At 44.4% G+C, this 14848-nt stretch overlaps 1 protein-coding gene across 2 annotated transcripts in view; it reads right to left on the bottom strand.

Annotated features, from left to right (window-relative positions):
• Positions 1-14311, bottom strand: part of LOC142764776 (uncharacterized) — a 43451-nt gene extending 29140 nt beyond the window's left edge. Inside the window, exons 1-2 of one of the 2 annotated variants that reach the window (XM_075865299.1) lie at positions 14168-14311; positions 13926-14035 (exon numbers count right to left, since the gene is read on the bottom strand). In XM_075865299.1, coding sequence (XP_075721414.1) covers positions 13926-14035; positions 14168-14252 — 195 coding nt within the window. In that variant the 5' untranslated portion in view covers positions 14253-14311. The remainder of the gene's footprint in view (positions 1-13925; positions 14036-14167) is intronic. The other variant, XM_075865300.1, reaches the window with a different exon arrangement.
• Positions 14312-14848: the final 537 nt, after the last annotated feature.

The raw sequence follows: 14848 nt of genomic DNA, 5'->3' as shown, positions 1-14848 counted from the left end.
GATCGCAAGCTTGGATGTGATGCCTCTCATCGTGCCGTGTCTTTCAGCCCTCTCATCGTGCCGTGTCTTTTAGCCCTGGCGACGAAGTCCTCCTTAATACACGCATTCACAATGCCCGCTTGTGCGAGAAGTTTCAATAACGTTTTATTGTCCCCTACACTGTCTTGGAGCAAACGTCTCCTGTGAATTATCACGTGGCACCCGTTCTTCTTCCGACGGACCGCCGCTGCAGGGAAGCAGAAATAGTCCACGTATCCCGCATGAAGCCTTTCATACGGCGTTCCTCTTCGCTTTAAACTGCGGCAAAGAACTGCGGTCAGGATGACCGCTTTCATGTGGGGGGGGGGGGGAGTTAGTGTAGGCATTCATTAAGCACATCTACTATCTTTACACATATTCATCATCATGAGTGGTCGTCATCTTCATCTGCTGTGGGGATTCAGCTTGCCTGAGTACTGTGCCTTGGGTGTGGTCGCTTCACCGTGTCTTCTGGGCCTAATAAAGGTTGCCTTCACCGTTACATCACAATATATATATATATATATATATATATATATATATATATATATATATATATATATATATATATATATATATATATATGGCGAAGCTTGCGTTCGTGCATCTGTCTGTCTGTCCACCCGTCCATCTAGTGAACACTCTAAGTACTGCCATATCGCATATTTCCATCACATATTGAGCATATAAAAGTACCACCATGCAGTGGACATTCAAAGTACTAAACGAGAGGTGGCACACGCGCACTTCTTTATGGCCTGCGCTTATGACTATAAACTAGTTCACTATATTCATGGCACTGCGTCCCAATCCTCGCTGAACCTGAGTTGAGAAAAAGTGGGAACCAATTCAAAATACTAGGCACTCTACTACGGGAGAGCATAAAGCCGTCCCGTGGGCCTCACGCCCTCACAGAAGTGTATACTGCTACAACGTAACCCATCTAACCTGTGTTTAGATAAATTTATTCTCACGGACAGTGAATATCAATTACAATTCAACAGAACACCGTCACAGAAGATAACATCCACAGACACACCAAAAGTTGTTACAAAAAGATATGTGTACATATTTACACGGAACACAACATACACAGATACACAAGAATTGTTACAAAAAGATATGTCTACATTTGCAAAATACATGGTAAACGAAGAACACACAAATGAAATGTAAACATCTATATGTCAGATATTTACATAGTATTTACAAGGTATTTGTGTGAGTAATAAACAAAATTAACCTACCAATACCAGGCAGGCCTGAAAACAAGCTTTACACGTCTCTCGCAGACGAACAGAAAAGGGCAAGTCCAGTGTCGAAGGGATTCCTCCTCACCCAGAAAGAACAGTTCTTCCGACAAAACAGATAGTATTTCTTTGTACAGTCGCTCCACAATTGCGAAGAGAGCACGGCGGTGACGACCTGCTGCAACAGCCTCACAGTGGTTACGCCAAAGACTGTAGGCACCAGCAACAATGAGAAGGCAGGCGAAGTGGCCTCGAGAACAACGTCCAGAATAAACAAAGCGGTTTACTCCGAGGCCATGAACTCCGCATGTACACCGCTGCAGAAAACACGAGCAACGACGCATTGTCCTAAAACATGCTGATTTGTTTCCTGTAGGGAGCAGTTCGGACATGTTGATGACTAGACCATTCTCCACCTTTTGAGGCGGTCAAGAGTAGGAAGAACACCCCACCCCAGCCAGCACATGAAATTTTGAAAGTGGTCAGGTAGAAATGATGCCATCAGCGTGCTCAAAGACACACGACTAAAGCGGGTGTGGCATGCCGGAGGAACTAACGGCAGCAACAAAGCGGCTGTTGTGTAAACAATAGGATTGTCTAACACATCTACCTCAGGGCAAGTCGACTGGATATGACGAAAAAACGTGACAGCTGTTGCATAAAACGAAGGATGTAACACTGATTGTGGGCCCCGAATAAGGTGCACATTAGGCATTAAATACCGAAGGTGAGTGCCTAGAAAATACTATGCCAGAGTTCGTGCGGGGTATTCTTCTCCTTGTACGAGGCGCAACAGGAAGCGCAGGGCCAATAGCCGGCAGCGTATGATACCGAAGGAAAAAAATTCTCTCTGGGAACGCTGCCGTCCTAACGCCGCACGAGAAACCAACTCAGTGCCAGCGGACGAAGAGAAGGAACACAAGGCAGACTGCAATGATCTCATGATGCGTAAAGGCGGCTGTTCCACGTGAGAAATGTACCAAATGCGACCACAGAACACAGTCAGCGCAAGGTACCTCAACTCAAGAAGCGAGAAGTCAAAATCCGGAGCGTTCTCATTTTTTTATTTTTCTTCATCGAGGGCGTTTGACCAAACAGAATTACGAACGCCGTAGAGGTTGTATAGAATTCCTAAAATGCGAAGAGACGCAGCCGGCTGAAGAAGAGATGTATAGCTAAGTCTGGAGTCGATGAATAAATAGTTAAGTTTGGAGTCGATGAATAGCCGATGATCAAATACCGAGATTTAGAGAAGTTCAGCGTGGCATCTGAAATGTCACCATACTGAAAGAATAAATGGAAGCTATGTGAAAGACTATCTTCATATTCAAGCTACAAGGTTACGTCGTCAGCAAAAGCTGTGACTTTCACGCCTCTGCTGCCCGGAAGCGCAAGACCCCAGACATGCGAATCCACTTTTAGAGCACACAAAAATGGCTCAAGGCTGAGGACAGATAGAACAGGAGACAATGGACATCCCTGACGGACCCTACGTGTAATAGAAAAGGCAGCAATCTCCCAACCATCCAGAACTAGTGTGCTTTTTATACTAGAGTAGGTATGTCTAATTAATTCCAGAAAAGTACCAGGATAACCAAGAGCTGTGATTGCTTTAAAGATATACGTGTGCTCTAGTCAGTCAAATGCTTTCTCTTCATCCAAAGACACATGGAGACCACGCGCAGATTGTGACAGAGTATAGGCTATGATATCCCGGGCTGTAAAGGACAAGCTGTGTAGTTCTAGTCCAGGCATAGATGAAGCCTGGTGATGACCCACCAGGGTGTTCAGCAGAGCCTTCAAATGTTGAACGATCACCGTCGCGAATATCTTATCGTCAACGTTAAGAAGCGTGATCGGTCTCCAATATTCAGGATTAACAGAGGAAGCATCACCTTTTGGAATAAGCACAATGCGTCCATCTCAAAAACTTGATGGAAGGACACCATCCTAGAAACATCACCGGATAATCACAATTAAGGCAGTACCAAGCTCATTCCAAAGAGACAAGTAAAATTCAACTGGAAAACCGTCTCGCCCAGGGTCTGTGCCCCGTTTCGTAGATCGTAGTACTGCCTTTACCTCATCTACTGATGGAGTGCAGTGAATCAGAAGCTTGTTGAGGAACGCGAGGCAAACCTCTAAGCGTAAGCGGTATTATATCACAGTTTGTTCACATGGCCGAACATGACATCTCTCCAAAATGCGCCAAAAAAGAGATCGATCATGCATAGGAAGCGGCTGTGTAGGTGGTGTCTGCGTGGTCGTAAAAGCAGGTGATTGTGACTGCCCAAAACAAAATTAACTCGCATAACGTAGCACCTCGAGGTGGGCACAAAGGTTGTGCCTACAACGCCATGCAGCCACCGCCAGAGACGAGGTGGCAATCAAATGCTGGCAACGTTCACGTAATTCATGTTGCCAAGCTCGCATCAGGGGAGACGGTGTTTCAGCACGCAAGGCAATTCGTAACATCGCTGCAGTATCGGCCAGCTTCTCAGAAACGCGACGACGAAGTGAACGCCCTTCAAGTGAGCAATGAAGGCGGCACTGCGTTTTAAGCGCATCCCAATCAAATGAATCAGGCGCAGCGAGTCACACCCGTATGTTACGGCACGAATTTGGCCGAAAGCACGCGTTCTGGAGGACGCGAACAGCAAGATGCCATGTTTTTCCTTAAAAAGAAAATGGGGTTTTTAGTTCCAAGAGAATAGGACGATGGTCAGAGACGTACACAGGCGAAGGTGGGATGGGTGGAACCCGTAAGTCGTAGACAAACGTCTCTAAAGCATGTGTAATATAAGCTCAGTCAAGTCTGCTGGAGGATGTTCCGCGGCGCCATATCCAAAAAAAGTGTTCCCGTGCATGATATTTTGCGCATACAGCAATGAAAAATGCTGGACAAGGCGTCGCAGCTCACGTGAATTCCAAGCAGACCGACCCCAGCCAGGACCTTCTACATCGCATTGCGTATTTAGCACACAGTTTAAGTGTTCAATTAGAATTACGTGACAACCGTCTAGGAAAAAACATCCAAAGTTTGAAAAAAATTATTAGACAGTCCGGCTTGTGCAGGCTCATACACACAGAGTATTCTCATTCGAAAAGAAAAGTAGGTATAATCTAGAGCCATAATTCTACCCACGCCGCCATAAATAACGTGGTGACCTCTCAATGAAGCCCGAATAAATATAATGATGCCTAGTCCCATAAAACGAGTTGTAGCGAAAAAAGAGCAATCTATGTTAAACATTAGTTTAAAAGCCCTAACGTTAGATAGTGAAAAGAAATTAGTTTCCTGCAGGCACAAAACATCACAATTTGCAGCACGGGCTACATTAATCCCCTCAGCCTGCTTTACCGGACTGCGAAAACATTTTACGTTGAGGGAAATAATATTCAATGCAGTAGCCATGGTAAACAATAAAGGCAAATGTGGATACTAAACTCACAGTTCAGACAGACGTGGGAGCGGGTGCCCCACAAGCAGCTCAATCACTTTTTACGACCAGATGATCCACCGGTAGCGCGGGGCTCTGGGGCCACATCGAAGTCCGCAGGGAACTTCTGTCTCTGCTAGGGACATCCGAGTCGCTGCTGGATATTCGGTGGCGCTTGGTGCCGACGCTCTTGAGCGAAGATGGCACAAATTCGTCTAAACTGTCCCGGCTGATTTCACGTGGTGTGCTGTCGGTGTCTATCTGCATGGCCGCATCCCTCCTAGTGCTGTTCAACTCCTCGTTGATGGAAACCTAGTCACCTTGGGACAAAGTCTCTTCAATAATAGAAGGACTAAGAGAAGACTGTGCAGTCATGGGGTGAGCATCAGATATCCTGTCATCATCTGCGACGTGTTCACCGAGAGACGCCTCCTCTGGCGAGGGCTCGACCTGTGGTTCTGTGGGAATCACCTCTGGTCGTGGGCCGCTAGATGGATCACCCTCACCTTAAGGGGCTGCCTGATCCGGGCTGGCGTGAGACACTGCGGGCGTTTAGTGTGGCGTCTGGTGTGGCGTTGTGATGCGTCCATCTTCGTCGTGGCAAATATCTGGGCCTGGCGTCAATGACACGACGTCCTTATTCTTGCCTGGTTGAAGTGGAGGATAATTCTTGGAGGCCGCCTCGGAATACGACGGCCTGATGATGCAGTCGATGGTGGCATGCGGGTCACCTCAACGGCGACACGGCAGAGAGCAGCCCTTTCCGTCGGGGCCGTAAACGTTGCACCTTCAACAAAACGGAGCTGTGCAGTTCATGCGGAAGTGCCCACTGTCTCCACATCAATGGCGCACTCACTGGATTCGTTTATATTCACAGTTCACTCGATGACCTGCGACCTTGAGGTAGTTGGGCACCGGCGACAATGTCCTCATTTCCATCCGGCTGAATCGCGTCCCAGTGGTGACGGTTGAATGGGACCCCTTGAGTTCGGTGCTGATGTGCAACACCTTCCCGTAGGTAGACAATGCTTGCGCGAGGACCTCGCTGGAGACGCGGCACTGCAGGAACAGAACGGTGACTTGAGTGACTTGGGGTCTCAAGGGTAGGATAGCAACGCGCTCTCCTCTGATGTTGAGGTGGGACGCGTTGACGATTTGAGCCAGAGCGGCCTCACTAGTGACTTGTTAATTCCGGCCTCGGCATCGCACACAGGCAGTGTCACCATGATTGTTGCAACAACTCATCAAGTGATGACGACGTTTTATCACGTCAACAACGTCACAGCTTGTCAGAATTGAAGACGTCACAACGACGTCACACATCAGGCCATCGCACAATATTGTCGTTTTGCGGTGCCTCCATGCTCGTTGCACGCCTTACGGAGTCAATGCTTAAACAAGGAGGTGGAGAAAGCTGGCGGAGCACCCGATACTCCATGCGGCACGTAACCTCCTTAATTGCAGACAACTTCCAGGGAACGGTGGTGAAGCGTCATTGCATCGGGTAAAGGAAAAGATGATATTCACGTTCGAGTCATCTTAGCTGTCTGCACGCGGAACCCTGCGTGTTTATTCCACTCTAGAGCTTTGACTATTTTTTCTGTTAATTCCGGCCTTTGTGAATGCCGAGGTCTTCATAATATGTCATCTACAGTTATCGCTGCAGATACAGGCATCTCTTGCCCAACGGGAGATTTATGATTACCTCTTCCTTATTCAAAACTTCTGTTACTAGTGCTCGCAACCTAAAATTTTTCGTCAGTTTAGAGGCTTAATTTTAATAACTGGAGACTGCCAGAGCTGCGCTTTCCGGAGCAGGTCGCCAGCGTAGTCGGGCCTCGTGCGCATCACCTTCTGAATTGCGAGCTTGTTTCGGTTCCCAGTACATGGCTCCCCCATATTATTATATAAAGTTGGACGTTTGAAAGCCACGATATGATAATGAGAGACGTCGTATTGAGGGCTCCGGAAATTTCGACCACCGGGGGTTCCTTAATGTGCACCCTTGTTTAAGTACACAGGCCTCAAGCATTCCCGCCTTCATTGAAAATAGTACCTTTGGGTCAGCAGTTGAGTGCCATAACCACTGCCACCACCGAGGCGAGACAGGCCTCAACCATGCTGTAAGGAAACGAATGACTGTACGTGTACAATTAGCCATTTCAAAGTATCTTAATACACCTACTGCAAGCATATTTGTCAGTGCCCCATACTCCGTAATGCGAATCAGCGAGGGGCGCATCACGCGCATGTGGACAAAAACACGAACCTACGCAGCTGTTCACCTTGATGACGGTTGTGTTGCTGATGATGATGAAGTATATCAGAACCCTATGTAATGTATGGGACTTTAAAGCAACCGCACGTTGCTCGACTCACGTGTTTGGACTTCCGGTGTGATTGTACACTTCTGCACACAAGATACGATGTGGTAGAGGGACATTCCTTTGACTGCACGACATTATTTAGGGTTAGTTTACAGCAAAAGCTGTTTTGAGATCACTTTTCGAGTCACGCACACTTGTTGTCCGCCGCCGCCGCCACCGCCGGTGTCCATAACCACATCGTGCAAAATATAAAAAAAAACCTTGGACAATTGGCACGAAATTCTTTGCAAGTGTTTAGCGGACACAGTGGGGCTTGAACCCGCGTCCCCTGGCTGCCAGCCCAATATTCTGCCACTGAATCACATTGGTGCTTGTAAGTTGTTGTGAAACTTGCCTTAGACAGGCATGACCTAGCACCAATGGCACAGTGGCGCTCGAAGCCGGGTCCGCTGAGTGCCAGCCTTGTATTCTACCACTGAGCTACACCGGTGCTTGTGACTTGTCAAACTAAAAATGAAATGAGCAACTGCAGGCCAATATGCATATTACCAGTGTTTTCGAAAGGTTTCGAAACATTGATTTTATAGCCCTTGTCATCTTTTCTAGACTGCCATATTCTTTTGCATCCAACGTTATTTGTTTTGGTAAGAATACGTCCATCGAGCTTGCCCTTCTTGAACAGAAAGAATTTATATCACAGAAATTTGAATCTGTCGAAATGGTGCTGGGCATCTTCTTAGACTTTATAAAGGAATTCGACCTTGTTAACCGTAGCATTTTGTTGACAAAGTTGGAAACTTATGGCATTAGAGGCATAGGCCATTCATCAATTTCATCATATTTGAAACATAGAAGTCAATCACTAATTGTTGTGGGAGAAAGGTCAGATGAAAACGCGGTCAGATGCGGTGTTTTACAGGAGGGTATCCTAGGACCATTTTTATTTTTACTTTATAATAACGAAACTCCTAGAATCAGTTATACAGCCAATTTATTATTTACGCAGATGATACCAGTCTATTTTTTCACGGAACTCAGAAACACACCTATTGAATAAAGCTAATGAAGTGCTATCGAAAATATTTTCATGAACGACTCAAAGCCACTTAAAATTAACATTGGCAAAACTCAGGCAATATTGTTTTGACCATGGAACTAGAATGGTAAACTAGCACCATTAACTCTAAATAAAGCAGAAATTGAGTTCGCACTGTCAATACAAACTTTAGGCGTCTATTTAAATGAGCTCATGACATGAGATGACAACATAAATCACCTAATTAGCAAACTATCTAGTACATTAGGTGTGACGCGTCGTGTCTCGTTTGAATGCCCTATAAGCATCATGTGCATGTTCATCATATAAGCATGTTCTTATATAATGCTTTGTTTATACTGATAGTTAATTATGGAATACTAGCTTGGGGTACTACAACAAAAGAAAACAATGCTAAACTCGCAGTTTTACAGCAACGCATAATTCGAATAGCATGCAGCGTTTCCTCTCACACACTGGTGACGTCTTTATAAGACACAACAATATACCTGTAAAATCTTTAACAGTAATCAATGTCAGCAGTATAAATCCAGCCTAATGAAAAAAAAACTAGTTTACTACAAACACTAGCAGAATTACAAGTGACCCTGCTAAATCGCAATTCTGAAGGATGGAAAATCAAAAATTGGCACACTGGCTACGGCCAATAAATGTTTCAGTTCATGCTCCCCGCTTTAATAAATAGAATCAGTAAAGAGCAGCTTTTCAACATTCGAAGAACCACATTGAAAGAGACGCGGAGGTTTCCCACCACAATATCATTATCATGAATATGTCTCACATGTAACGCCGTATATTTATTTTTTGTATTTCACTGTTTCTGAAGCGAAAATTATTTGTATTGTTTTTTCTTTATTTTGTCATTAAAAGTAAATCCCTTTTTTTGCTTGAAGGATAGTCTTGTAAAATATATTTAGTGTACATATTTTTTTGCCTGTAGAATATTCAAGTACACGACATTATGTGTACATTTTATTGTCTTGTTCTCTTTTTTTGTTCGTTGCCATCTTTTACGCTGTAGTACGTGTAGGGTGGCCAGGGCATCTTCAAGCTGATTGTATCAGCCTTTTTTCCCTGGTCTCCCACAACATCGTGTTGTAAATAAATAAATAAATAAATAAATAAATAAATAAATAAATATTTAATTAATAAATAATTAATTAATAAATAATATGTAAATAAATAGATAACAGCAAAAAACTTGTCTTAGGCAGGTTTGATATCGGGAAAGCAATCACATTAATACGAAACCGAAACATAAAGCGGTTTAAAGTAGCGAAACATTAACCAGTCATCGCACAATGCGAATAGCGTAACGAGTGCCTCATCCAATGCTCCAACCCATCACAAAAGCTTCTTCGTGTTCCCCTATTAACTGTGGCACATACCCACTTCAGCCATAATTGCTCATCGTCGTCAGTCACTGTATGGACGATTGGCGCAAAATTCCTTGCAAGTGTTTAGCGGATACCACGCTTCTCAAAAGAATGACGGAAAATAGCATAGAAAATGCCGGCCTACTACCCAAAAGTTTATTAATGATGCCATAGTGGGTACCAAGCAAGTGCGCTTGCAGTAGTTACCCAATGAGTGTTTTGAAAAGGGTCTGAAAGGCCGCTCTTCTAGCATTCGCTGTGACAGTGCTCTGCCTACAACACAGGCCTGGCGTTTTTTTTTAGAAGTCGTTAAAAAATGTCATGGCTATAGGGCCTACCAAGCAGGATTTTTGATATCTACCCTCCCTCTAACCTGAAAATTTTGAGTTCATTTTACTTGTACTTTTGTCGATTTTTTCATTCCGTAAAAGATAATTTTTCACTTTCAACCAACGATGCCAAAGTTAATACCGATGCGACAATTTTTGCCAAACGAGCACTAGGTTGTCGCGTCAATATACATGCACAGCTCATACGCTGTGTGTGTGCTTTATGTTTTTGTTGTGTAAGCGGGTGAGCGTTGGACAATTTTGCGCCATGCGGTTACGCTGGGAGGCCTTTGGAAATGCTCGGCCCAGCGTCCAGCAAACTTTCAGGAAACGTCGTGCTCTTACACAATAGAAACAAATTCAACTTTCCTGTAGTACACTGTCACTCTCACCAAAATACGTTCCGCGAAAATGCACATTCGGGGAGTCAACTGTGAAACAAACCCCTTTCTTCCCGACGAATGCGGGTTCCACTGCTCCCGCTGTTCACTGTCTCCAGGGCACCCGAGCATAACATTTTCGACATTTTTTCGTGATTTTACATGTATACTAACGGACACACCAGTACTCAACAGGTGCATGGTATCATTTCCGATCATCAGACATAACAGACTGGGTATACTACTAGAATGAGCGGAAAACTGCGCAAGTGAAGGCAGCGCTTAAACGCTGTCTCCGCTTACAGCGCACAAAGCTTCCCCTTAGTGTTGCGGCGAAGCGTAATGGCAAGTAAAAGTACAGAAGGGCTCCCAAACGATAAGCAAGATTTACCGATATATGCAGAAGAGATGCCCTGCACAAGTCGATGGCGTTGAACTTGAACCGCTGCATTTCAGGCTTTTGGAGCTATCGTTAAATGCAGCGTGCATCACGGGGAAAGGGAAGTCGGATTATCGTGCCTGCAAAGTTGCAAGACGCAGTGCTTGGACACCTGCATGCAGGACCTCCCGGTGCGTCACTAATGAAGATGCTAGAAAATAGAGTCTGCCGTGGTGGTCGGGGCGGAGAAAAGACCTAGAAAGACAGGTAAAGTGTTGCAACTTTGGTCAGGAAATGCACAACCCAACATATTGTACCCCACTGGAGCCAAGACCACTGCAAACCTAAGGCTGGCAGGGAACTGATGTGGTTTTTTTTCTCAACTTTGGAAAATGATTCGTTTTTTAAGTGAAATAATACGTTTCTTGCAAAGTCAACTACGGTTGCGAATTGGATGGAGCACTGATTGAGCATGTTTGCTTACGGATGAACTGCTGAAGTGGTTTTCAATAATGGATCCCAGTTTCTTACGCAGGAGTTTCAGGACAAGCTGCATGCTTGAGGCATTCAGTTTGCGTAGAGCCCTACATATCACCCAGAATACAATAAAGTTGCTGAAATGGCCGTGAAAAACATAGAGAAGCTCTCGTAAGCAGGTAATGCCTGACGAGGAGGAGCAACAGCAGGCCACTGATGAAGACACTGCGTGACTTCTTGCTGGCTTAGAAGTGTGGCAGCTTGGGCTAGTTGGTATGGCATGACGATAGTTATAGCGCGAAAACAAAACGACGACACAGAGACAAGAAGGACACGTGTCTTTCGTGTCCTTCTTGTCTCTGTGTCGTCGTTTTGTTCTCGCGCTATATCTATCGTCTTTTTGCTGGCGTATCAGACGTTGCCTTACACAGGAATACGTAAATGTCTAGTGGAATTGTTTCTGAAGAAAACGTCACACGAAGTTATCCTTAGTAAGAAAATAGTTGAGAGACGACATACAGGTAGAACAGGAAACTAAAACGGCAGCATGACCATTGGAGGGTCCCGTTTTCATTCAAAGAAGCAGGCTGTGTTTACGTGACGACTGTCTGGCGAGAGAAGGTGTCGTGGACGGAAGGGTGGGCACTGGGGCCAGTTAGCGTTGTGGCTCATATGGTAGAGATGCGGAATACTTTTCGGCACGTTCATGTTAGTCACGTGCGCTTGAAGCTTTTCGCACTGTGCAGGATGAAACGAGGTAGAGGCGCCCTTTGATGACCCAGGCCGAGGATTAGAAAAGTCAACAGAAGACCCCACTGTGCCCCAACAGGTGTATCCTGAGGCGGACGTGGCAACACGTCTTTCCGGTGACAAAACAATGCTGGTCCAGGCAACTCCAGGAGGTCAGACATTGAGGATACCTACTGCTAACAACGAAGTTTCTCAGAAGGCTGCCGAATAAGCTTTTTTCTTTACGGTGCTCGCAGAGAGTATTTTGCACAGTGCGTCCAAGGCAACGTTCACATCAGTGCAGATATCCTGCGCTCCAAAGTAACTCAAAAGCTCAGCAAGTTGTCGTGAGAAGCTTGGAATATGTGCAGAGCAGGCTTGCTTGCTTTTGCTTTTTATTTTGCTCTTTCTTTTTTGTCCCTTGCGTTCGTTTTGTGTGTTGTCACAATGCGTTTTTATATTTTTTGTTCTCGTCATTTTTTAATTTATTATTTAAATGTGCTTGGATTTCTTTAAATTGTAAGTCGTTCTATATTTATTTCGTTTTCGTCCCTTTTTTTGAAATATCGCCCTATTTCTCTCTTTCAGTACCTGCCACACCTCTTTCTCTTTATATATATAAACTTCCTTTCGTTTCTTCTGCTCTCTACTGTTCTTCACATTTCTGTTTTTTTCGCCTTCTTTTCTCAATTGTTCCGGTTCCTTTGTCAGCTATGCTTTTCTCTCTCTTCTCTACTTTCCTCAAACTCACACTCGCACATCTTCTCTTTACTATCACTTCCATTTATCCCCCCCTCCCCACTCTGGCCTCGGGATACTATGATAGAGAAATTTGAGTGATGCTCTTTTGTAGTATGTGGGTAGCCTAATGGTTACAATACCCACTCTCGTATTGAGGGTTCTGAGCAATCCATTGTTCTGGGTAGATATTGAGGGTACAGATTAAGGGTACAGAGGGTACAGAGATTGAGGGTACAGATGTGTGTGGTTCTCTTCTTTGTCTCCGTCTTTTTGTGCGCCGCTTTTCGTTTAAGATGTTCTTATCCCTCCTCGCCATAAATTTTTTTCTCAAAAAGCCTAATTTTCCCTTTATTTTTATATATCTCTCCCAGCTATTAGTTTTATGCCATCTCATGCGAGACAGCTCGGCGCGGGTGTTTCGGGAGTGAAGCTGACAATAAATAATATGACTGACGGCTGGCATAAACCACTTCAGTGTTAAATGACGCAGCGTACAGGAAATAAACAACACACTCGTTTTCGGTAAAATACTTGAACCTCTAGCCTCGTAACTTTGGCACTTGAATGCTGGTATCATAGTTGGGAATCAGGAGTTTGATATTTCCGGCACAATGATAAAACAATAGGTACCTCGTGCTGGGATAACAAAACAACAAGATATTACGCAGTGTGGAATTTTTCACCGACAGGATATGCAGGATGTATTAGTACGCATATTTTATCGCGATGTGTCGTGGTGGGACTCCCGTTACCGTGTCTCGAACTGATTTCACGAACTCTGAATTTCGTTGCGGCAGTTGCCTTGCACCTATCAAAGTATTTTTACACTAAACCAGTTCCATCACTACTGTACGCTATACAGTGTCGGGTCTGGCGATGTTGTGCAGTCATAGGAACACTATAACAGAGGTACTACGGTGCACCTCAGTGACTTTGCTTAAAATGTGCTAATGTCATTTTCTTAAGTATTGTGCTTTCACATCTTTTCTTACGCTATTTTTGAGCAATCAAACGACATGTTTAAGACAATGCAGTATTGACCATTTTTTTCTATTTTCCTGCAGCTAGTGTACTATAATATTAACTCGACAATACCGAAAAACGCACAATAAAGCAGCGCGTGGCTGTTTCTGTGGTTCACAGAAAATAGTGTGGCGTAATTTTATAACTTACAGCTTCGCTCTTAATTACATTGACGTTTATCAAGCGCGACAACTGGCCACACCACCCTTCTGCAGTTCACAGTTTGATATCAAAGATACCGCTTTTGTGTGTGATCGTTATGTATTATGTTAGCAACAGGATCATGATGGGCAGGCATTTGCCTGGAGTTTCCTTCAAATAATTGATTTTTATTATTCGCGACAATGTTACATTTTCTGTGAGATACATGTGCATGAGTTATCACTAGATGCTATTTACCTCAATGATGAGGTTGATGGCTGGTCGACCTTTGAAGCAATCCATAAAGCCCATGCAGTTTTTCATGAAATGTTTCACTGCGAGAGCCAGTTGTTTGGCGTAAATTATGGCTGTGAGATAACAAGAAGTTTCGAATTATTTACTAACCAATTCTATCGATAGCACACGCAAGCTGCCACATTGAAAGAAAGAGGGTGTTTACGCATCATCTTCACACAAGCGATGAATGTAACGAAACTCACCATCTCTCGGGTCAGGCTCACAGTTGTTGAGATCTCCATTTGCTCCTGACAGAAGGAGGAGAACGCCCATAGAAACTCCAAGCATCCTTTAGGTGTGCGAAAGTACCAGCAGAGTCAGCAAAGATTGAGTAGAATGTGATTGGTTTGTCTCGGCGACTACGAAAGGGCAGATAGCCAGAAAGTCGATGAGTGTACAAAGAAAGAACGGCTGGTTCAACATAATACTGCCCATTGCTTCTGGTAGCGCGGTAGTAAGAGGAAAATGTCGACAAATTCGTGCCGAGACATTTCTCCTTTGTGATTTCATTTTGGAACACGCCAGCGTGTTATAAACTGTCCCCCTTTTTTTAAGCACTCCAGTGCATCAGATAGAAGTATGTTTTTCAATTCTAGATGCAGCCTATCACTAGACCTAATTGTAGCTCATAAATAATACAAGTAGCCGCCTTATATAGCTCATTGAGAGGAATTTTCTACGAGAAAAAGTGTGCCCTTAGTACATGTTATGAAAAGTTGGGAGCCTTTTCAAGTCGGGTAATCAAGGCCTTCTCCTGGCCATGCTTTTATGCACTACTTTTAACTTTTGCTAGCTTTGTTTGTAGTCTTCATGTTTTTTTCTATATCTTTTTTGCGTTCTTCCATCTTTAGTTTTTCTTTCTTTTTTTCTAGGTAGGGGTTATC

The sequence above is a fragment of the Rhipicephalus microplus genome, chromosome 6, assembly GCF_043290135.1.
Source record: "Rhipicephalus microplus isolate Deutch F79 chromosome 6, USDA_Rmic, whole genome shotgun sequence".
Classification (NCBI taxonomy): Eukaryota; Metazoa; Arthropoda; class Arachnida; order Ixodida; family Ixodidae; genus Rhipicephalus; species Rhipicephalus microplus.
This window is presented reverse-complemented; position numbering and strand designations above follow the sequence as displayed.